Source organism: Psammomys obesus, unplaced genomic scaffold (assembly GCF_907164565.1).
Source record: "Psammomys obesus unplaced genomic scaffold, mPsaObe1.curated_primary_1811, whole genome shotgun sequence".
Taxonomy (NCBI): Eukaryota; Metazoa; Chordata; class Mammalia; order Rodentia; family Muridae; genus Psammomys; species Psammomys obesus.
Window position 1 is genome coordinate 166,368 of NW_026586662.1, and position 22,229 is coordinate 188,596.

A 22,229-nucleotide genomic window follows, 5' to 3' on the forward strand; every position below is an offset into this window, starting at 1 on the left:
TGTATGTATGTATGTATGTATGTATGTATGTATGTATGTATGTATGTATTTGAGATAATAACTCTCACTGGCCTGGAGCTCATAAAGTAGGTTAGGCTAACATGCCATCAAGACCCAAGGATTTGCCAGTGATTCCCTCCCTAGTGTGGGAACCATAAGCCTGTACTATTGTACAAACAAACAAACAAACAAACAACAGAATCTGTCAGCCTGGGATAGTGGTGCATACTTTAATTCCCAGTACTTGCAAGGAAGAGACAGGCAGATCTCTGTGAGTTTGAGGTCAGCTTTAGTCTAATCGTGAGTTCCAGAGCAGTCAGAGCTATATAGTGAGACCTTGTTCAAAACAAAACCAAAAACAAATAAAAAAGAAATAAATCAGGTTCTACCTCACTATGTAGCCCTGGCTGGATTGGTACTCACTATGTTGAACCAGGCTGGCCTTGCTGCTGTCTGCTGAGTGCTGGGATTAAAAGCATATGCCGTCACACCAAGCTCACAGATTTTTAATACAAGTTCTGGGCACATAACTCAGATCCTTTTGTTTACAAGGCAGGCACTCTACAGAATGAGGCATCTTCCCAGCCCTTTACTATCTTTTCAGTGTGCTTTTGCCTCAATCCTGATGCTATCTCTTTCCAACCATATGCTTCAGGAATGTTTGTATTGTTATTAGAGGCCTTAATTTCCCATTGCTTGCACTGTGGAATGCAGGCTCTCAGGCCTCATCTTAGACCTGTCTGACAAGATTTCTCGTTTATGTATATGAGTATTTTACTTCATGCTGTTTTATCTCTGGACCTTTGCACATGCAGTCTTGCTTGATGGTCCTTTTTGTTTTGTTCTTTACATAGAAAAACGTTAACCCTTTAAACTCCTGACCTCTGTAAACCTTTATCTGAGCTACCAATAGACACTGAGCATTTTCTCACTTTGTGTCCTTACTACTACTGCTACTATTTTGAATATATTATTTAATTAACACATGGCAATTTTATAATGCTTTGCATAAATGATCATGTATATTTATATATATAATATATCCATATATATAATAAATAGTGATTAGATCAGGATGATTGCTATGTCTAGCTCCTGATAGTTTTTTTTTTTTTTTTTCATTTTGAAAACATTTAAGGTGTTCTCTGGGTTATTTTGCATAATCATTAGTCATTGTATTGTTTCCAAAGAAATCACAGGATGATGAGGACCATGCTACTTAGAGTTTACATAGAAAACTGAGCAGGTTGTACTGCTGATCTTATCACTGGCCACAAAATACTGTGCTAGTTAGGAGCTACTGAGGATTGTTTCCTGGGAATTGTCAGTCACCCTGGCTTGTGATTTGAAAAGATGAAATGGTATTTGGCAGTGATGCCTACTTTATATGTGAGTTTAGGCAAATTGCCTAATTTTATTGTGATTTTCTTCCTTTACAGGGTGAAATGGGGACCATTCTGTCTGTTAGGGTCGTCCTGGTCTAAAGACCAGTTCAAGGACAGCCAGGGTTTTTCCACATAGAGAAAACCCATTTCAAAACAAATAAAAATTTAATTCTGCAGAAGTAGATCTTTTTAGCTCTTTCTTAGAATTGTACATTCTTTAATGTTACAGTGAATATATTTAGACTGCTTTTCAGTTTAAAAAGTTAGTTGAAGTAAATATTTTCATACGAATGTTTTCAGGAATGGAATTACTCATTCAAAATTGTTAGATGGCTCATTGCAGAAATACAGTGCCAAACTTCAGAGAGATTATGCTGACATGCATCAGGCATGTGTTGCAGATCCAGCTTATCTGTGTCAGCGGCATCCACAGTGTGATGCCATGTTTAAACTTTTATGCTCTGAAATGAAGACCATGAGTATATTAATTTTATTTATTATCAAGTTTGAGCTTTTTATATCTGTACCTTTTAATTATTTTCTACCATCTCTGAAATGTCTATTTTCTATTTTTTTATACTTTGTATAGATAATGTGAAACATGGAGTTGATGATAGAAACTTCTTAAGTTTAACATTTTAATTAATTAGTTACTTAATTAATTTTATATCCTGACCACAATTTCTCCTCCCTTTTCTTTTCCCAGTTCCTCCCCTCCCCTCTCCTCCCACCAAGTTTAAAATTTTATCTTTACTTTTTTTAATTAGAAAATTCTATATCATCTAGTTTCCTAAGTTAAAAAAATCAAATCAACATCTTACTTGACAGTTATAGCTCATGTGCTGCAATTTACAATGTGTTAGAAACATTAAGCTCACCTTGATAACTTTCAGATTGAAGAAGGCATTGTGGTAATGGAAGACGACTCTCCAGTAGAAGCTGTGAGCACACCTCCCACCCCTCGGAACCTTGCTGCGTGGAGGATTAGCATTCCATACGTAGACTTCTTTGAGGACCCCTCCTCTGAAAGGAAAGAGAAAAAGGAGAGAATTCCTGTGTTTTGTATTGATGTTGAAAGAAATGATAGAAGAGCAGGTAAGATTTTTGAGCCTCCTTAAGGTTTCCGTGAGTCTGTCCTTACTGAGTGTAAACTTCTTGCCATTTGTAACTGTTGAATGTAATTACATATAAGTGTCCAGAACAAAAGCAAAATGAAAACTTAATGTTTCCTAGGTCACCTGTTAGCCCTTAGCTAACTTATTCAACCAACCCAGAGTGGGTTCTTGAGCCTTAGAGCCCAACAGGGAATCTTACATGATGTTCTTTTACAATTTTGTTTTGTTTTTTAAGATTTATTTGTTTTCTATGTGTGTGACAATTTTGCCTATATGTCTATATGTATGTACTATATACCTGGTATCTGGAGGTCTGGAACCGGAGTTACAGGTGGTTGTGAGCCACCCTGTCAGTGCTGGGAACCAAATCTGGGTCCTCTGGAAGAGCAGCCAGTATTCTTAGCCACTGAGCCATTTCTCCAGTTTCCCTTTTTGCTAATTTTGTGGCTGTCATCATTAGTTATTGTACTTAGCTATCATCAATGTATTTACCACTATTTGAAGCATTATACAACTTATTTACCACATTAATTTATATGTATGTGAGTGGGTGGCAGACATGTAGAGGTCACTTGTGCACGTTGTTTTTCTTCTACCATGTGGTTCCTAAGTATCCAGCTCAGTTCATGGCTGTCCTGAGCCATCTTTCCAGCCCTTGTGTTATACCAATTTAAACAGCATTTTCTTTTCCCATTTTTTCTTTTCCTTTCAACCATTTTCTTAATTAATTCTTTACATAAGGTATAATTTGATCATGTTTTCCCCTCTGCATGTCTTTCCCCCCCCCCCCCACTTGTTAATGGCTGAGTAGAATTGGAGAAGTATGATCAGACACAGGTTATTGAATATCTACATGTTTTGCTATTTTTTCTCCTTTGGCTGTCTCAGGTATGGATTGTAATAACTGAACAGCACTGACAGCAGAATAACCATTTGCCGCTCAGCTTTGTTGAGCAGGTGGGGCATTAGGTATAAAGGGAAGACATTTTGGGACTGATGAATGGAAACTTAAAATAAGGCTCAGGAGGGGGAAGTGTCTGTGAGGTACGGAGGGGAGCGAAAGTGATTTTTAGACTAGTTAACTGAGTAGCAGTGAAGGCCAGTGCTCATCATTTCTCTTAAGTGGATTCTCAGAAACGAATTCTAGTTCAGGAACACAGAGCATGGAATCAGGAGCAGATGATTCCGAGTAGCTGGCTGTGAGGCTTCCTATCATGGCTATGTAGCAGGCAGGGTCTTACTTGGTCCAGGTCAGAGGCACTGCTTCGGTCTTATTGGATAAGTCCACAGTAGAATCATTGTCCTTATTGTAGTCTGATTTGTGCTCCAGGTCTCACTTTGATTGTCATATACTTTTGTTACTGACTCTTTGAATAAACATTTTTAATTTTTGTGCTCTATTTTTAAGTTTTGGCCTAATAGTTAAAATGCAAAATGTAAACGTAGTCTAAAAATAACTATTGTCATTAGCACTATAGAGCCTTACTGTCTATATAATGTGCCCTAAGGAAGCCATGACTTCTGAACGAGAAAAATGTATTAGTTTTGTTATTTGCTACACTGATTTTTTTGTGTGTGTGTGCAGGAAAATAGAGTTTTCAGATTTTATGGGCTAGTAACATGACTCAGGGGGTAGAAGAAGATGCTTGCCACCAAGCCTGGTAACCTGACATAGAGCTCTGGAACCCACGTGTGGAAAGAGAAAACTGACTCCCAAAAGTTGTCCTCTGACTTGACATGCATGTGCTGTGACGTAGCATGCATGTGTATACAGACAAGCACACAAAATAAATAACTTGTAAATTTTAAAAATAATAATTGTATACTTTAAAAGTTTCTACTAGCTTTATGATTCTATTATCAACAATTTTTTTGCTTGACATCATAGAAAAGAAATATTTTAGTCTTTTATAGAGAATTTAGAATTAAAATATAGATGAAATATGATAATGTGATATCTAAAATAAAGATGTAATGTTATGTCCCCCATTTAGTATTATTAGTTTTACTTTTTGTAGTGGGTTGTAAAATTGCTTATTTTTAATTTACAGTTGGACATGAGCCTGAACATTGGTCTGTCTATAGAAGATACCTTGAATTCTACGTACTTGAATCAAAGCTAACGGAATTTCATGGTATGTTGCTCTTTTATGTATAAAACTTAATTCAATAATTGGCCTTCTTGAAAGGTCTGGTTCCAGATTTTTTTTTTACTTAGTAATAAGTTTATTAGTGATATTGATAGTTGTGTATGATCCTGTTGGAAATAAGAGCACATCTCTGTTTAACACTCTTTATTTGTAACCTGTTTGGTTTAGTTAACATTTCTAGCCACTTTGCAGTTGATTTGGTGAGGCTTTTTTGTATCCTAAATTTTTAATATAAGAAAGATCTTATGGAGGATCTCCTAATACAATTCATGTTGACTCTGAATTGATGTGGGCAAGGAACCTTCTTTACCCTAAGAACTTAGTCTTTGATGTGGAGATTATCCTGGGAACATAAGCGAATACATATTCTCACTGCATAGTCTTTCTGCAGTTTGAGTGTGAGCCTGTGGACAGGCTTGTGCCAGCCAGCTGCAAGGCTCCCTTGTCCTTTCTCTAAGAACTTTTGGTTTTGCTTTAAGGCTGAGTGAAGATAATTTACCTCTATACTTTAAACTCCTGTATCAAGCCTGGTGGTAATGGCACATGCCTTCAACTCCAGCACTCAGGAGGCGGATTTCTGCGAGTTCAAGGCTAGGTTGGTCTACAGTACTAGTTTCAGGACAGCCAAGGCTACACATATAAACCCTGTCTCAAAAACCAAAACAAAACAAAACAAAAACTGCTGTATCAAGGAAAATTAGTTGAATTTTTTTTTTTGATAGTAAAATTGCTAGTGTCAGCCTGCTAGAAAAAGCATATACATTATTTCTAAATTTTGTTCTTAAGCCTGTTTAAACTGGACAGAATGCTACATTTTTTTTCCTTACAAGATACTGTTTATTTCTTTAGTGAGGTTTTATCTAATGGATTCCCACCTATTTCAAAATAATTTTGTAGTAAGTTTTTCAAGCTGTTTTTAATTTATGTCAATTTTGTACATGCACACACTATCTCTTGATTATATCTACCCCTTGTCTTCCCTACAACGCATCCATATCCCTCTCTCACCGTTATGTCTTTTTTTTGGTGTAACTCAGTGAGCTGAGTTTATGCTACCAGTTTGTACTGTTCACGTGCACGTTGGTGTGGGGTCATCCAGTGAAGCATGGGCAGCCAAGCAGGGGCCATATTCACAAAGAAAATTATCTCTTTTCCGGCAGCCATCAACTGCCCATAGTTTCTCAGTTAGAGATGGGACATCATGATCCCCTCTTCTGTCTATGCTCGCATTTTGACTGGTTTGATCTTACACAGGTAACTACAGCCACTATGAATTCATAAGGGCAGTGTTCATTCCCTGTCCAGAAGACAGCATTTCACAGCACTGTCCCCCATTCTCCAGCGTTTACATTCTTTATGTCCTCTCTTTTGATGATATTCCAAGCTTTCGGGCAGGATTGGGAGGGATTGATATAGTTGTCCCATAGAGAGCTGAGCACTCACAGTCACATATCATTCCTAGCACTTTGACTGGTTATGCATCACTGTATCAATTGCTTCCCACTACAGAAACCAGCTTCTTTGACCAAGGTTGAGTATAGGTATAAACACAAATATTTAGAGGATGGGTTGATGACATCACCGTTTAGCAAAGCACCGGTAGTAGGTTCCACCCTTGGGCTTTTGACCTCCCAATCATAATCTTTTCACTAGATCTGCAGTATCAGCCAGGAATTCCTTCCTGTGGACCAGGCCTCAGATCCACTATAAGAGTAGTTGTTTATCCCTATAACAAGTCATGCTACTATTGTATCAGTCTAGCAAGTAGATATTGTAGTGTACAGGGTCCAGCACTTGGTAAGACCATTGATGTCTTTCTTTCTCAGTGGCCTGCATAGCACTGTTTGGCACTATGAAAGCTAACCAGCAGAAAGGAAGTTTCCTAGTTGTTTTTTCTATGTCCTGCAATGAATTGTATCAAGGCCAAAAAAAATGGCTCAGCGTTTAAGAACATTACTGCTCTATAGAGGCCCAGCATTCAACTATCAGTACCCACTTGGTAACTTTCAAACATCTATAACTCTAGCTCCAGGACTTCTGATGTCCTCTACTGGCCTTATGGGACATCAGGCATATACAAGGTACACATGCATATGTGCAGGCAAAACACATTTAAAACAAAGTGTGTTATATCTTCAGCAATAGGGTCTTACCGTCTAGTTCTGATGGGAAACCTAGAGCATTGGCAGTAGCTTGTATTGTTTGCCAGGCCTAAGGGGCACCCCTGACGAGTACTTCAGGGAGCTGTCCTGTACATGGTACGATTTGTAAGTAACCCATTGCCTTAGGAGCAGCACTGCCCACTCGTACAGGACGCCTCCACTCAGACTTTTATATTAGCTTAGAAAGGAGTGGGTTCTTTTTTCTTTTCCTTATTTTTTTCTTTCGTTTTTGTTTTTGCTTTTTAAGATAGGATTTCTCTGTGTAGCTCTGGCTGTCCTGAAACTTACTCTGTTGACCAGGCTGGCCTTGAACTCACAGATCCACCTGCTTCTGTCTTCTGAGTGCTAGTATTAAAGCTGTACTCCACCATCCTCATAAGGTTTGTTCTTACATTCCTAATTTTGCTTAAGTCATCTCCCACACCCTGCCCCTTATTCTTGCTTATACCTTTAACCCTTGGTGTTCCTGTCCCACTCTAATGCCACATGTGATGCTATTCTCTGCCTCCTCCATTAAGGCCTGTTCTTCCATTTCTCGTGGACTCAGGAGCAGTTTTTAAAGCAGTTTTACTCATGTAGAAGTGCAAAAACTTGAGAGCAAAAAAGAATGTTTGAAAGAGTTATATTTTAGATAGCAGGAGATAGTCTTTGGTCTGAATTTCCAACTTGAAACACTTTGACTGTGTGAAGATTATTTAAAACACAGTCACATCTCTACAAGGCAATATTAGTAAATCTAAAGTTTCATGTAGTTTCAAATAGACAAAATACTAAGAACTTTATTTACCAATTTCAGGCACGTTTCCTGATGCGCAGCTTCCATCCAAAAGGATCATTGGCCCAAAAAACTATGAGTTTTTAAAGTCGAAGAGAGAGGAGTTTCAGGAGTATCTGCAGGTACAGCGCCAGCTCTCACGCTCCAGCGGGGACACTGAGAACTCCAGTTTGTTGCTCTTTTCCTACGTGCATGTTTTTTTTTTTCCTCATTTATTTCTTCACTTTTTTGTTAGCATATATTCATTGTACAAAATAATGTGGGTTTTTTTTTGTTTGTTTGTTTGCTTGTTTTTCTTTTGATTTTTTTTGAGACAGGGTTTCTCTGTGTAACAGCCCTGACTATCTTAGGACTCTTGTTATTGACCAGGCTGGCCTTGAACTCACAGAGATCCACCTACCTCTCCCTCTCAAGTCAAAATAATGTTTTTATTATGACATTTCCATATGTGTGGATGATGTATTTTGATCGTGTTCACTTCTCTTATTACCCTTTGTTCTCTTTTCTTCCTTCTCTACCTTTTGGGCCTTTCTTTTCCCAAATAGCCCTCTTCCACTTTCAATTTTTTTTTTTTAACTTTAGATTCTTAGAAAATGTATGGTGTTTGTCTCTGAGACCTTGCTTATTTTGCTCAACATGATCCATCCATCTTCTTGTAAATGATATCACTTTGTTCTTTGTGACTGGATGAAACAGCATTGTGCATACATAACACATTTCCGTATACATTTATCTGTTGATGACACTTAGTCTGATTCTATTATATGACTATGTGTATAATATCACAATAAACATGATATGCAGATATCTCTTTTATATATATGCTTTGTTCTATAAAACCTGTCCACAAAATCCTTTTTCTATTTAAATTTTAAAGTAAATTTTTGACTGGGCACAGTGCCACATGCCTTTAATCCAAGCATTTGAGAGGTGCAGGCAGACAGATCTGAGTTCAAGGCCAGCCTAGTCTATATAGCACATTCTAGGTCAGCAAGGGCTACACTGTGAGATCTTGTCTTAAAAAGAGAATTTTGACAAGAATATGTGTGTTGCTGTGTCAGGATACTAAAGATTAAACTCAGGGTCTTGCACAGTCTAGCCACTCTATCACCGAGCTGTAACCCTGACTCTTAGTATCCTTTTTTTTCTTTTTTAGTTAATGATCAATAAAATGCTAGATATCCTCTGGGACACAGAGGCACGTAGATCTCTGTGAGTTCAAGGCCAGCCTGATCTACGAAGTGAGTCCAGGACTGCCAAGGCTACACAAAGAAACCCTATCTCTTTAAACAAAAAACAAAAAACAAAAAAACCCACCTAGATATTTCTTGAAGACAGTGTTTATTAGCTATATGCTAATTGATATGGGAGATTTGAAAGAAAAAATTCTTTTGGTATAAAAATTAAATATAATCTGAGAGTTTAGAACTCTTGTCTGATTTTTTGCTTAACTTTTTCAGCTTGATAATTGTCCTCATTTTATTACTTAGTCCCTTTAGTCCCTGTTACACAGTTTGTAGGTTTTGTTTCTCAGTTTCTAGGGATCAACTCTACCATTTATCATTCTGAATTGACTTTCATTTTTCTCAGTGTATGTATGTTGTGTTACGTAAACATTATACTTATTTACAAAAAAATGTGTAAATTATTTCCGTGGATAATATAATTATCTTAAAAATCATTTGGTTAGCATAGGCTATACTTTTTGGTGACTTAAAGATTCCTGTTTTTTGTTTGTTTACAATCATTTTAGAGCAATTTTTATTATCCTTCTAGGTGTCTAATCCATTTCCCTCCTCTGTTTCTGTTCATTAAAGAAACTTTTACAGCATCCGGAACTGAGTAACAGTCAGCTTCTGGCTGACTTTCTCTCCTCCAACGGTGGGGAAACACAGTTTCTTGATAAGATACTTCCAGATGTAAATCTCGGTAAGTTATTTGAAAGAAACATATATAAAAGGATAAACTGCAAAGAACAATGTTTTTAGACTAATGTTGAAAAATGTCTCCCCACTCCCCCGCAAATAACAGTGTTTCTCTGTGTAGCCCTGGCTGTTCTGGATATTTGTAAACCAGGCTGGCCTCAAACTCACAGAGATCCACCTGCCTCCACCTCCCCTGAGCACTGGGATCAAAGGAGTGCATCGCCACTCGCTGATGAAAAACGGTTTTGATAGTATGGCCATATGATGAATTCCGAAGGGCTCCTTTTGCAGTTAGAGATATGCTGATTACTTTCCTAGTCATATCTAGCCATTCGTTCTGTCACAGAGAGCTATCAACCAGTAATATCCTTGCATGTGTTTATATGTTTACATAGAGTCATAGCCATGCTTTACTCAGTGACAGATTCCATAAATGACAGTGGTCATATAAGATTATGTCACCTAGGGACTTGCTGTTGTATAAGTTTGTATAAGTGTACTCTTTGAAGTCTGTGCAACGAAATCACCTCGCAACAAATTTCTCAGGATGTATACCCCATGCTTAGCTATGCATATAAGAAAAATAATTGATAGTGTTTTCAGCAGATGTAAAGGTACACAGCCATCATTCATTACATAAGTAACTTTAATAACATATCTTTTAGAATACTATAACTTTTTACATTTGACTTTAAGACTCATCTGAGCAGATTTTCTCTCTTTATATTTAAGATGTATAATTTCTTTATACTTTCAAGGATTGTTATCATTCCTTAGAACCTAATTTTCTTTAGGTAGGTTATAGTAGTAATTCAGTTAAGTAAGCATTGTATAAATAAGTTCTTTAAATGGAACTAACCTTAGTACATTTTGAGACCATTTCTGTGATATTTTGTACATGGATTTTATATAAAGTTTAGTCTATGCAGAGACATTTCCATTTGAATCTTAGTCTCTGATTTTTTTCATTTAGAATTTAGTAAAAATAGCCTAGATGAGTAAAATTTAATTTTTTTGGTTTCTGGTGATACTGGGGTTTAATACTGGGGTTTAATCTATTACTTTGTTGTGGTGGAATACCCTGATAAGAGCAACTTCAGTAAGGAAGGATGTGTTTTGGCTCAGAGTTCAAGGGTATAGTTTGCCATGGTGGGGAAGACATGGCAGCTGGATGTGATGTAGCTGGTCAGATATATCTGCAGTCAGAAAGCAAAGTGCTGAATGCTGATTCTTACTAGCTTTCTCCAGCCCATGAACTGCTGCCATCTACATTTAGGGTGGGTCTCAGAAAAAAGCAAATCTTTTTAGTGTTTGGAGATAGAGTTTCTCTGTGCAGCCCTGGATGTCCTGGAACAACTCCCTTTGTAGACCAGGCTGGCCTTGAAAACTCACAGTGATCTGCTTCTGCCTCTTGAGTGCTGGGATTAAAGGTGTGCACTACCACCACCTGGCAGGATGTTATGCAAATCTTGATAATCCCTTACTGAGGTTTAGCTCTGGATCTTATCAAGTTGACTGAACCATCACAGGCTTCTTGTCTGCTAAGTCAGCAACTGTACCCCTGAGCTATAGCTTCAATCCTCACCTCCTATCTTAAAAAAACAAAAATTAAAAAAAAAAAAAGCCATTTCAGTGTGAGGTAGGGTCTCAGTGGAGTTGCCCAGAATGAACTTGATTTTTCTCTGTAGTGCAGCTCATGCAGTCCTTGAACTTGAGGTTTTCCTGCATCAGCCTCCAAAAGAGCTGAGATGACAGGCCTGTGTTACCAGGCCACTTTCAGACATTAATTAACAGAATCATTTTTAGTCTGTAGATGGTCTTCTTTCTACTAACCCTGTCTTAGAGTAAATTGAAGACAGGTTAGGGCTTATATTTGCTCTATCTTGAAGGATACTAATAATCTTTTGACTAATCCCTAGTCAGAGCATACTCTGTGGAGACACTGAAGACATTATTACAATTGTTTCTATTAGAGATAGAAGTTAGCATTTTTCTTTATTTTATGTGTATTGCTATTTGTTGTATGTATGTCTATATACCAGAAGAGGTTATCAAACCCCATAGACAGTTGTGTACTACCATGTGGTTGCTGGGAATTGAACTCAGGATCTCTGGACAAGCAGCCAGTGCTCTTAGCTACTGAGCCATCTCTCCAGCCCAGAGTTATCATTTTCTATGATACAGTTTCAGAAAATGATGATACCAAGTGTTGGTGCTATTGTGGACTCTGGCAACAGGAACGCTACTCTGTTAGCAGGAATAGAAACATTAAAAACTATTTGGAAAAATAGTTTGATATAAAAACTAAATGGTTCAGTAATTTCTCTTTGAGATAGATGCTGTTGAAGATCTTATATCTGTGTTTGAGAATGTTCAGAGCCACATTATGTGTCATAGTCCAAACTAGAAACAGCACAAATGTTCATTATCAAAAGAGTGGATAGAGAAACGTTGGTCTTCATGTTGAGTCCTATAGAAATGAATGCCTGTAGCTTGAAGCAACTAGCAACAGTGTGGATGAATCCTAGAAGTGTAACGTTGGGACTTGCCAACCACACATGCATGAGGCCCTGGGTCTAAGCCATGTCTCAAAACAAAATACATGTCAAATGAAAGGCATAAAGCACAATGAAAACAAATACAACTTTTCTTTTCTGTAAAGCTCCAAACTAACCTGCTAGAAATATTTGTATAAAATTGTTGAAGCCAAAGTATGATGAATACAGTATTTCTCAGAATGCTTTATAATATATAGTTTTAAGTAGAACTGAATCCGCTGATTCAGGAAACTACATTTAATTCTTGACATCAATACATTTAGTTGATCCAAAGCATTTGGTATGTGTGGCCTTCTTATCAGAGCAAACTGAGGACCTTTTTATACTTGGTTATATGTGCTGTTTAGGAAATAGAGTTAAATGGATCTGGTTTCATATTAGACTCGACAGAAAGAGAAAAAAATGGAAGATCATCCAACTACACAACTGAATGCATGTATTACTTTTTGGGGCTGTTAATTTTAGGACAGTTTTGAACTTACTGAGTTTAAAGAATTAAGTTTTCCAGGGCAGAAGAAGCCAGTAGACAGACAGGAACTAATGATTTGAATTCTCCTTTATCACATTGAGAAATAATTGGGCTCAGTGGTGACGCAGTGATAGAAACACATTCTGTGAAGCCTATAAAACTTGACGAACTTGGGGACATTCTGAAGGATGTTACTAGTCCCTGATAGGATTTCAATGTCATAAAAAAAGTCTCATTACTTTTATTATTGTCTCTTAGTATTGCTGTGTCTACTAAATGGAGGTAAAAGAAATTTAAGTTGAATTTGACAATTTGGACTAATTTTGCGTGTTATTTCTTAAATACTTGATAAAGTTTTCAGATGTCTAGTGTTTTCGAAAGGGAACCTGGAGATACAAACAATAAGTATTTTGGACAAATGTAGCTTTTTTTCCTCTTTCCCTGTTTTGAAGAAAGGGTCTTACTACATAGTCTAAGGTGTCCTTGAACTCTTGATTCTCCTGCCGCAGTCACTGGGAATGACAGGGTTTTGCCAACACACCTGTCTAGAATGGAAAATTTTAAACAAAAAATTCAAAATATAAACTATTCCAATAGCTTAAATGTTTCTCAAAATATTCTTAAACATTTGACTAACTTTAGTGTATGTTTAAATATGACATATTTGTCATTGTTTAAAATGTTTTAAGAACATTTCTAAAACTTTTGACTTGTGTATGTGTGTCTCCGTGTGTGTGTGTGTGTGTGTGTGTGTGTGTGTGTGTGTGTATGTATGTGTATGTGTGTGTATGTGTGTGTATGCCATGTGTGTAGAGGCCAGAAGAACCTACCAGATCCCCTAGAGCTGGAGTTAAAGGAGGCTGTGAGCCGCTCAGCATGGACTGAGAACCAAACTCAGGTCCTCTGAAAAACAACAGGTTCTCTTAACCTCTAAGCCAGCTCTCCAGTCCTGTTGAAACATTTTCGTAGAATTTTTCTGGGGAAAGCATGAAGCTAATGATGGACCAGTTGCCTACCATGGAAAGTCCTTAGGTTTGAGTCTAGCATCAAGGACAAAAAGGAAGGGTGAAATGAGGGAAAGAGTAAACGAATGAATGAACAAACTAATGAACTAACAAACTGATGAATGTTAGTTTAAAAGACAGCAGTGTAAAGAATCATATTGTTGTCTCCTTATTGTACTCTTAATATTTCTTAACAGTAAGCTTCTTATATCCCTTTATATACAATGTTACAATTAATTTTTTTAATAGTAAATCTCAAATGTATTCATAAAGTAGTTTGGGATATCACCTTTATTATAAATTTTTGTTCAAGTGTGAAATAATGAATTATAAATACTACATAGCTTTGGATTTTTGATTACTTTTTGTTTTTATGTGAACAATTACATAGTATGTTACACTTTCTTAAAATTAATATTTTATTTTTAATTATAGGGAAAATTATAAAGTCCGTTCCTGGAAAACTAATGAAAGAGGTGAATTATTGATTTATGTATATTTATAAATGATGCTGATATCTTTACTTACTAGTGAATTGTAGTAGCTTCTGTGATGTTAAAAGTGATTGTCTCTTCTGTCACTACAGAAGGGTCAACATTTGGAACCTTTCATCATGAGTTTTATTAACTCTTGTGAATCCCCAAAACCTAAACCAAGTAGACCAGAACTGACCATTCTCAGCCCCACTTCTGAAAACAACAAGAAGGTACTGCATATTGTCAAAGAGGCAGTAAGTGATGCAGGAGACAGCTGATGGGTGAGGGCTGGACAGGGGAGGTGCAGGGGTGGCACAGGCTGTGGCCTTTCAGTCTTGGTTTTCTTAGCAGTTTTGAAAGATTCTCGGTCTTTCACTTAGCAACTCTTGACTTCCTGTTCCCTCACTTACCTCTTTTTAGCGTTGATGTAGTTCTCATTCTGTTTCCACCATCTTCTAACCTTCTCCCATGTTCTTTTGTCCCCCCATTCTGACAGTATCTGTTTCTGTTTATTTATTCTGATCCATTTCCAGCCAACCACATTTTGTCTGTCTCCATCTCTCCATATATCCATCTATGAATCTTTCTATCTCTCTACCCGTCTTCCTTCCTTCCTTCCTTCCTTCCTTCCTTCCTTCCTTCCTTCCTTCCTTCCTTCCTTCCTCCCTCCCTCCCTCCCTCCCTCCCTCCCTTCCTCCCTTCCTTCCTTTCTTCCCTTTCTTCCCTTTCTTTCTTTTGGTTTTTCAAGTCAGGGTTTCTGTGTAGCTTTGGCTGTCCTTGACTGGCTTTGTAGACCATACTGGCTTTGAAATCACAGAGATCTGCCTGCCTCTGCCTCTGTGAGTGCTGGGATTACAGGCTTGTGTCACCATACCCAGTGTCATGTTGATTTTTAATCTAATCTGTTTAAACCCATCTAGATTTTAAAAAGAGTGTGTTGCTTACTTTTAGAATTAAACATTTTCCCTCCAAGTCTACTATTGTTTTCAATAATGGTTCACTGTTTTCTGTGGAGGATGCAGACAAAACACTTCAGAGTCCCCCCACTCCCATCCCTGTCTTCTCCTGTTTTTAATGTGGAAACTCCACTAAAGGCCATAGAGAAAAACATGTTCAAGAGGAAAAATTAAAACTCAGTGTTTTCCTCTCCTCAGTCATCATTGTAAGTTGTCCTCAGCCACTTCTGTGAGAGAGCTGTGGTTCCCTAGAGAGAGACAGTTAAAGACAGATACAGGTGCACACCATCTGTTGGTAACATTCCACTTCTCTACTGCATTGTGAATATACCTGCAGGTTGAAACTCAAAACTGCTGGAAGTTGTCAGAGATTCTCCTCTAGGTGGGCTTTGTTCTGTAAGCATACTTGTAAGTGAGAGAGTATTAGCTCTCTATGGATAGCATCACAGAGCATTGTTCTGGGGGAAACATAAGGAAAGAAAATTGTGCTGGATTTTTTTGTACACAAGAAGGTATTTTTGCAAGCTTTAGACAAGTAGTCATATTAGAAATTTACTTTGCTAATGGCTTGTAAATGGGTTCAGTCTCTAGGATAAGAAAAGTTGGTAATATTTAACAATGGGTCATCATGTGTTTATACTCTTTGACTTCATGGAAGAAAATAAATTAACAGAAGAGCTTATAATATGTAGAGATACTTACTAAAATGTTTTTTTTTTTTTTTTGTAGAAGGAAAACTTAGAACATTCCAGGCCTGATTAATTATCTTAAAGAATGTTAGCAGCAGCTAATTTATATTAATATAAATGTACAAAGCACAGTACAGATACTTGATCTGCTTTTCAGGGAAAAAAAAGCAGAAAACCATCTTTGATAGGTTTGTTATTTTATGTTAAAATATGTGTAATTTTTGGACCTGGAGACTAAACCCACAGTCTCATGCTTGTTAGGCAAGCACTCCGCCACTGAGCTAAGTCCCGACCTCCAGGAAATGCGGTTCCTTCGAACTGAATGATTGCAGACCTGTTCAGACTCCAGACAGGAACTTACAACAAGTATAATAATAGGGTTTTAGGATTAGCTTTTCTCCCTTTCTTGTGCAGACTTACTATAAGTATTTTCTATTGAAAAATTACACTTAAAATGTGGGTAGATAGGAAAGACTTATCTTCAGATACAGTTGAATACACTACTCTCTGTGGTAGTCACTATTCTGTTTCTCTTATCTTCTCTCCCTCTCTCCTGCATTCTCCATGTCCCTCCTCTCCAGGCACAGCTCACTGGGTAGTCTTGGCTGGCCTCTAATTCACTGAGACCCAACTGTTTCTGCTTCTGCTTCCCAAGTGCTGGGATTAAAGGTGTATGTGCCACCCAGCCTGGCTTTAGTTCATGTATTTCTTTATCTGTTTATATTAGATGTTAAGTTTCTGTTGCATCTCTGCACTTACTGCCTTTTGCATGATCTCTGGCACATAGAACTTAATGTTTGTTGGATGGAAGCATAAATGAATAAAACAATGATTTTGTTAAAATGAATTACCTAACGTATATTTCGGTGCTATAAAGAGTCATTGCTTTCATAGTTTTTGATTAGGAGTGCTGCTTTTTCTTTTTTGGGATAGGATCTTACTTAGTTTAGGCTGGCTTTGAATTCACTTTGTAGCCAATATGTAACCTTGAACTGCTCTTGCATTTATTGCGTGAGTGCTATAATTGCAGGCATGTGCCACCATACACAGTGTTGTATGGTACTGATGATAGAACCTGAGGCGTCATGAATGCTAGGCAAGTACTTGTCCAACTAACCTAATCCCCAGATGATTTTTCCCCATATTGATTAAAGTATTTTGGGCTTGAATAATATTGTACAAATGAACTTTATATAGAGGTGAATTTTTATATCTGCACATTAGTGAATAATTTGTAGTCTTTTAATCATACTAGTATTAAAATTAGCTATTTATAATATAATTACACACCATCACAAATTACTTTGTTTCTTCTGGTTTATGTAAACAAAGGAGAACATCTTAGGTGGCTGTGGCAGGAGAACTGCCAAGATTTTGAGGTCAGCTTGAGTTACATACTGGATTCCAGGCATTCTAGGGCTAAGAATGAGACCTTGTTTTAAAAAGCCAAAACCAAAATAATAGCAGTGATAACACAAAGGAAGGAGAGGTAGGTATGGCGGTGCAGGCCGAGGGAGGAGGTTCATGAGTTTGAGGGCCAGCCTGGGGCTACATTGCTTTGCTCTATCTCTGCATCTCTCCAAAAATCAACAACAAAAATGAGGGGCAGGGATACAGCTTAGTGGTAGAGCATTTGCCTTGCTTGCTTGAGCCTCTAGGTTTATAACATCCAAACACCATAAAACAAACAATCAAAAAGGGGGAAAATAAACAAGGAAAAGAAAAGAGATTCTTTATGGATAGTGAGTGAATTAACTCTTAGGGGAAAAGTGAATACAAGCTTTTATGTAATATTTTGAGAAAAATGTTTTTCTATAGCTTTAGTCACAAATGTGAACTTTTGAAAGCAGATTTTAAGTTTTTCTAATATGGGATTTTTTTTGCTGTGTATTTTAACCCTGGTGATCATTGTCAGCAGATGCAATAAAGTATATGTCTCTTTATTATTTCAACTTTTACTGTAGCTTTTCAATGATCTGTTTAAGAATAATGCAAACCGTGCTGAGAATACAGAGCGAAAGCAAAATCAGAACTACTTCATGGAGGTGATGACTGTGGACGGAGTCTATGATTACCTGATGTATGTAGGTAAGGCCTCAGTGAACCCTGCTCTTCATTAATCTGCCTCATGATATAGTAGGCAGATACAGCCCTACCTCAACTCTGTGAAAGACAGTCCTTTCACAGACTTAATACATTGGCCTTGAATGTGTTAAAGTCACTAGTGTTAGTAAGTCTAACTAAACTCTGTTACTTGTATTCATTCATCATCTTGAGCAACAGCAGGTTTAAGTTGATTCTCAATTGGTTTTCCTCAGGACGAGTAGTTTTTCAAGTTCCAGACTGGCTTCATCATCTTTTAATGGGAACGCGAATCCTCTTTAAGAACACACTGGAAGTGTACACTGACTACTATCTCCAGTGCAAACTGGAGCAGCTGTTTCAGGAACACCGGTTGGTTTCACTCATAACACTTCTCAGAGGTTTGTATTTGATCCAGTTTGTGTCATGTTTGCGTGTTTTTTGTTTTTGTTTGTTTAGTTTTTGCTTTTTTTGTTTTCCGAGGCAGGGTTTCTCTGTGTAGCCTTAGATGTACTGGACTCATTTTGTAGACCAGGCTGGCCTCAAACTCACAGAGATCCACCTGCCTCTGTCTCCCTGAGTGCTGGGATTACAGGCATGCACCTGCACTGGACTGTCTGTGTTATGTTTTGTGCTTGTGATTTTAGTTAGGTCTAAAAGAGTAAAGGGTGTGTTTTTGTTTTTGTTTCTTCTTACCAGAAGTTCTACTCGTAGGATAAATTGTAGAATAATTGTATAAATGTCTTATACTCGGTTTTAGATGCTATATTTTGTGAAAATACTGAACCACGGTCTCTCCAAGATAAGCAAAAAGGAGCAAAACAGACTTTTGAAGAAATGATGAATTACATTCCAGGTATAATATTGAATAATTCAATTTCATATAGATTAGCATCCCTTTGAAGTTGCAGTATAATTATTGAACCTAATTATATTAACTAGTTAAATTAACTCATTAGTAAATCCAATTTGTTCTTCTGTTGATACTACCAATATTTTGTTTGATTGAGGTAGATTTTTGAAGTGTTGCCCAGGCTGGCTTTGTATTTGCAATAATTCTTTTGCTTTAGTCTTTTGAGTGCCAGGATTTACATGTAAGAATACCTATTCTTGGCTTACCTCTAAAATTCAAGGCTTTTTTTTTTTTTTTTTTTTTAATGTGACAGGGTTTCTTTGTATAACAAGCCCTGGCTGTCTTGGACTCACTTTGTAGACCAGACTGGCCTCAAACTCAGAGATCTGCCTCTTTAATGCTGGGATTAAAGGTGTATGCCACCATGCCCAGTGAAAAGGCTATTTTTATTCACACAATAGTCAGGGTTTTTTTTTTGTTTTGTTTGTTTGTTTTACAACAACAAACAGGATCTGCTATATGACCCTCACTGGCTTGCAAATTACTGTGTAGACCAGGTTGGCCTCAAATTTGCATCGATCCTCCTACTTTTGAGTCTCAAATGATGAGATTACAGATACCTATCACATCTGGTCATAGACATTTTTTTCTGTATATTTCTATGTGTATACACAAATGCACAGACATCATATGGCATTTAAAATCTTTTGCTTTGGGGCTGGGAGATAGTTTCGTAGTTAAGAGTACATGCTGCTCTTCAGAGAACATCATGTTAGGTGGCTTACAACTGCCTATAACTCCACCTCCAGAGACACTAACACTTTCTTCTGGCCTCTGTGGGCACTGGCACTCATGTGTGCATCTCTCCTTGCAAACACAGCACATACATATAATTAAAAATAAATATTGTAAAAATTGGGTTTTATTGGGCCAGGTGTGGTGGCACATGCTTTTAATCCTAGAACTTGAGGAGGCAGGCAGATCTCTGTGAGTTTGAGGCCAGTCTCATCTACAAAGTGAGTCCAAGACAACCAATGTTACGAATAGAAACCCTGTCTTGAAACAAAAAAACAAACAAAACATTGTTTTGTGTTTTTTTTTAATCTTAATGTATAGTAAAATATGTATATTTTAAAATCACTTTTATCACTTAGTGGTAGTTGATTTATATGCTACAGTATATCCTGTGCATTGTAAACTTCTGAAAGGGGGATTTATGATAACTACATTATCTTCACTTGACCATAAGACTTATTTCTAGGAGCTTTTTGCGGAAAGTGGTTTGAGAAATACTGAGTTACAGAATTTACGTGGTGTCTGGGAAAAACAGAGGCAGACTTTTACTTTAAGAGGCGGTTAGTGATGAGTCATTATGAACTGTTCCACGTCTTTCCTTTAGATCTTATAGTCAAGTGTATTGGTGAAGAAACCAAGTATGAAAGCGTCAGACTTCTGTTTGATGGCTTGCAGCAGCCAGTGCTCAACAAGCAGGTAAGTAGGCTAGTGTTGGTGTGGTTTGCTGAACAAGATGTCTGGTTTATTACCTCTGTGAGTCATTATGTGAAATATAGCCCATATAATCTAAACATTCATATAGGAGAATCTGTATGTACTGTTTCTGCTCGTTATCTTTCTTCTTTGTGACATGCAGTGTTGTTTAAAGTTAATATACTTCCTAGTAGAAAATTTTGGATGCATAGAAAATTTATGACATAAAGTAAACATTTAAATTTTCATAATTCAAGTCATAGGATAACCAGTAAATATTTTTATGTATATAGTTGCTATACATTTTGGTGAAATTTTAATATAATGTCAGTGCTCTACTTGTTTAAAATTTGTGTAAAGCAATTTACATAAAATAGGTGAAGCATAGTAATGTCACCTTTTTTTTTATTCCTAAAGGCCTCTACCATGCACTTAAGGAAAGAACATTGTTGGTGGTATTAGATACACTTTTGTGCTTGTTTTACATTGCTGTTCCTTTTCACCTAGAGATTCCATAGTCCTGGATTCTGTGCCTCTCATTTTCACTGTTTAGAACCTTATATTTTATTACATGTTTTTGTGTTGCAGTTGACCTATGTTTTGTTGGACATTGTGATACAGGAGCTGTTTCCAGAGCTAAATAAGGTAACTGGAAAGCAGTGAGTTATTCATTCTTTTCTGAGTAGTATTTGGACACTTAATTAGAGACCAAAATGTAAGGGAAGCATTGTGACTGCAGTCACTGGAAACTGAACAACTTGACACAAGTGGCTTTTTATATTGTCCTTATCAACATGTCCAAAGGTAGAGCGGATCTGGGGTAGCAGACACAGAACAGTCTCTGGTGAAGTACTACATTCCTAGTAACAAGCAGATAAGGGCCTTTCCTGTGCTTTCAGCTGAATGTGTGACTCATTTTAGCATTGAAATGGGCCTAGTTGTTCAGATGATCACCTACAACATTGTCTGCCGCATAAGTCAGAGACTTGAATGTTTTCTGAGCACAGATCTATAAATTCAAGAACACAAAAGCAGTTAAGAGTTAGACCATGGTGTTCTTACTATATTTAATCTTGAGGATGTTGAATTTGTCTTCTTTCTAAGTATAATTTAAAAATTTATTCTTTTAACATTTCATCCATATACATGTACATGTACATGTACATGTACATATACATATACATATACATATACATGTACATATACATGTACACCATGTATTTAGCCATCTACCCTTTAAGACCCTAACTCTCTCTGGACCCCCTTTCTTTCTTTCTTTTTCTTTTTTTTTTTAAGGGTTTTTGTTGTTCTGGTTTTGTTTTGTTTTGTTTTAAGATTTATTTATTTATTATGTATACAGAGTTCCGCCTGCATGTACACCTGCACGACAGAAGAGGGCACCAGATCTCATTATGGATGGTTGTGAGCCACCATGTAGTTGCTGGGAATTGAACTCAGGACCTTTGGAAGAGCAGTCAGTGCTCTTAACCTCTAAGCCATCTCTCCAGCCCCTCTTTTTTTTTTTTTAACAGAAAAAAATAAAAAAGATTTATTTATTTATTTATTTATTTATTTATTTATTTATTTATTTATTTATTTATTTATTACAAACTCTCTTTTCTTCTGACAAATTAGTGACTTTACTCTGATCTTTTAACTCCCCAATTCAGTATTATACACCACATCCTTTTCCAAGGTTATATATTGTCTTTTACTTATGAGTAAGTCTTGCTCTAAACCAAACAAAATGGAAAGTAGAAATTCCAGCTCTGAAATTTTATTCTTGTGAGCAAAGACTTTTCTATTTTGTTTTATTTTTTGATTGACATCATGTTTCTTTGATTTATATATATGTTGAGAATTCTTTAACATACCATATTTGTTACATAAAACTTTTTTTCTTCCTTCCTTCCTTCCTTCCTTCCTTCCTTCCTTCCTTCCTTCCTTCCTTCCTTCCTTTCTTCCCTCCTTCCTTCCCTCCTGCCTTCCTTCCTTCCTTTCCTCCTTCCTTCCTTCCTTCCTTTCCTCCCTCCTTCCTTCCCTCCTTTCTTCCCTCCTTCCTCCTTTCCTCCTTTCCTCCCTTCCTCCCTCCCTCCCTCCCTCCCTCCCTCCCTCCCTCCCTCCCTCCTTCCTTCCTTCCTT

General features: G+C 37.1%; 1 protein-coding gene across 8 annotated transcripts in view; it reads left to right on the top strand.

Annotated features, from left to right (window-relative positions):
- Snx14 (sorting nexin 14) overlaps nucleotides 1-22,229 on the top strand; it is a 61,176-nt gene that overhangs the window by 36,079 nt on the left and 2,868 nt on the right. For 4 of the 8 annotated variants that reach the window (XM_055602458.1, XM_055602463.1, XM_055602459.1 and 1 more), the window contains 11 exons: nucleotides 2,279-2,480; nucleotides 4,552-4,635; nucleotides 7,609-7,709; nucleotides 9,405-9,516; nucleotides 13,979-14,019; nucleotides 14,130-14,273; nucleotides 17,629-17,752; nucleotides 17,983-18,147; nucleotides 18,507-18,602; nucleotides 19,999-20,090; nucleotides 20,676-20,732. In XM_055602458.1, the coding sequence (XP_055458433.1) occupies nucleotides 2,279-2,480; nucleotides 4,552-4,635; nucleotides 7,609-7,709; nucleotides 9,405-9,516; nucleotides 13,979-14,019; nucleotides 14,130-14,273; nucleotides 17,629-17,752; nucleotides 17,983-18,147; nucleotides 18,507-18,602; nucleotides 19,999-20,090; nucleotides 20,676-20,732 (1,218 nt within the window). The remainder of the gene's footprint in view (nucleotides 1-2,278; nucleotides 2,481-4,551; nucleotides 4,636-7,608; nucleotides 7,710-9,404; nucleotides 9,517-13,978; nucleotides 14,020-14,129; nucleotides 14,274-17,628; nucleotides 17,753-17,982; nucleotides 18,148-18,506; nucleotides 18,603-19,998; nucleotides 20,091-20,675; nucleotides 20,733-22,229) is intronic. The other 4 variants (XM_055602461.1, XM_055602464.1, XM_055602462.1 and 1 more) reach the window with 1 other exon arrangement.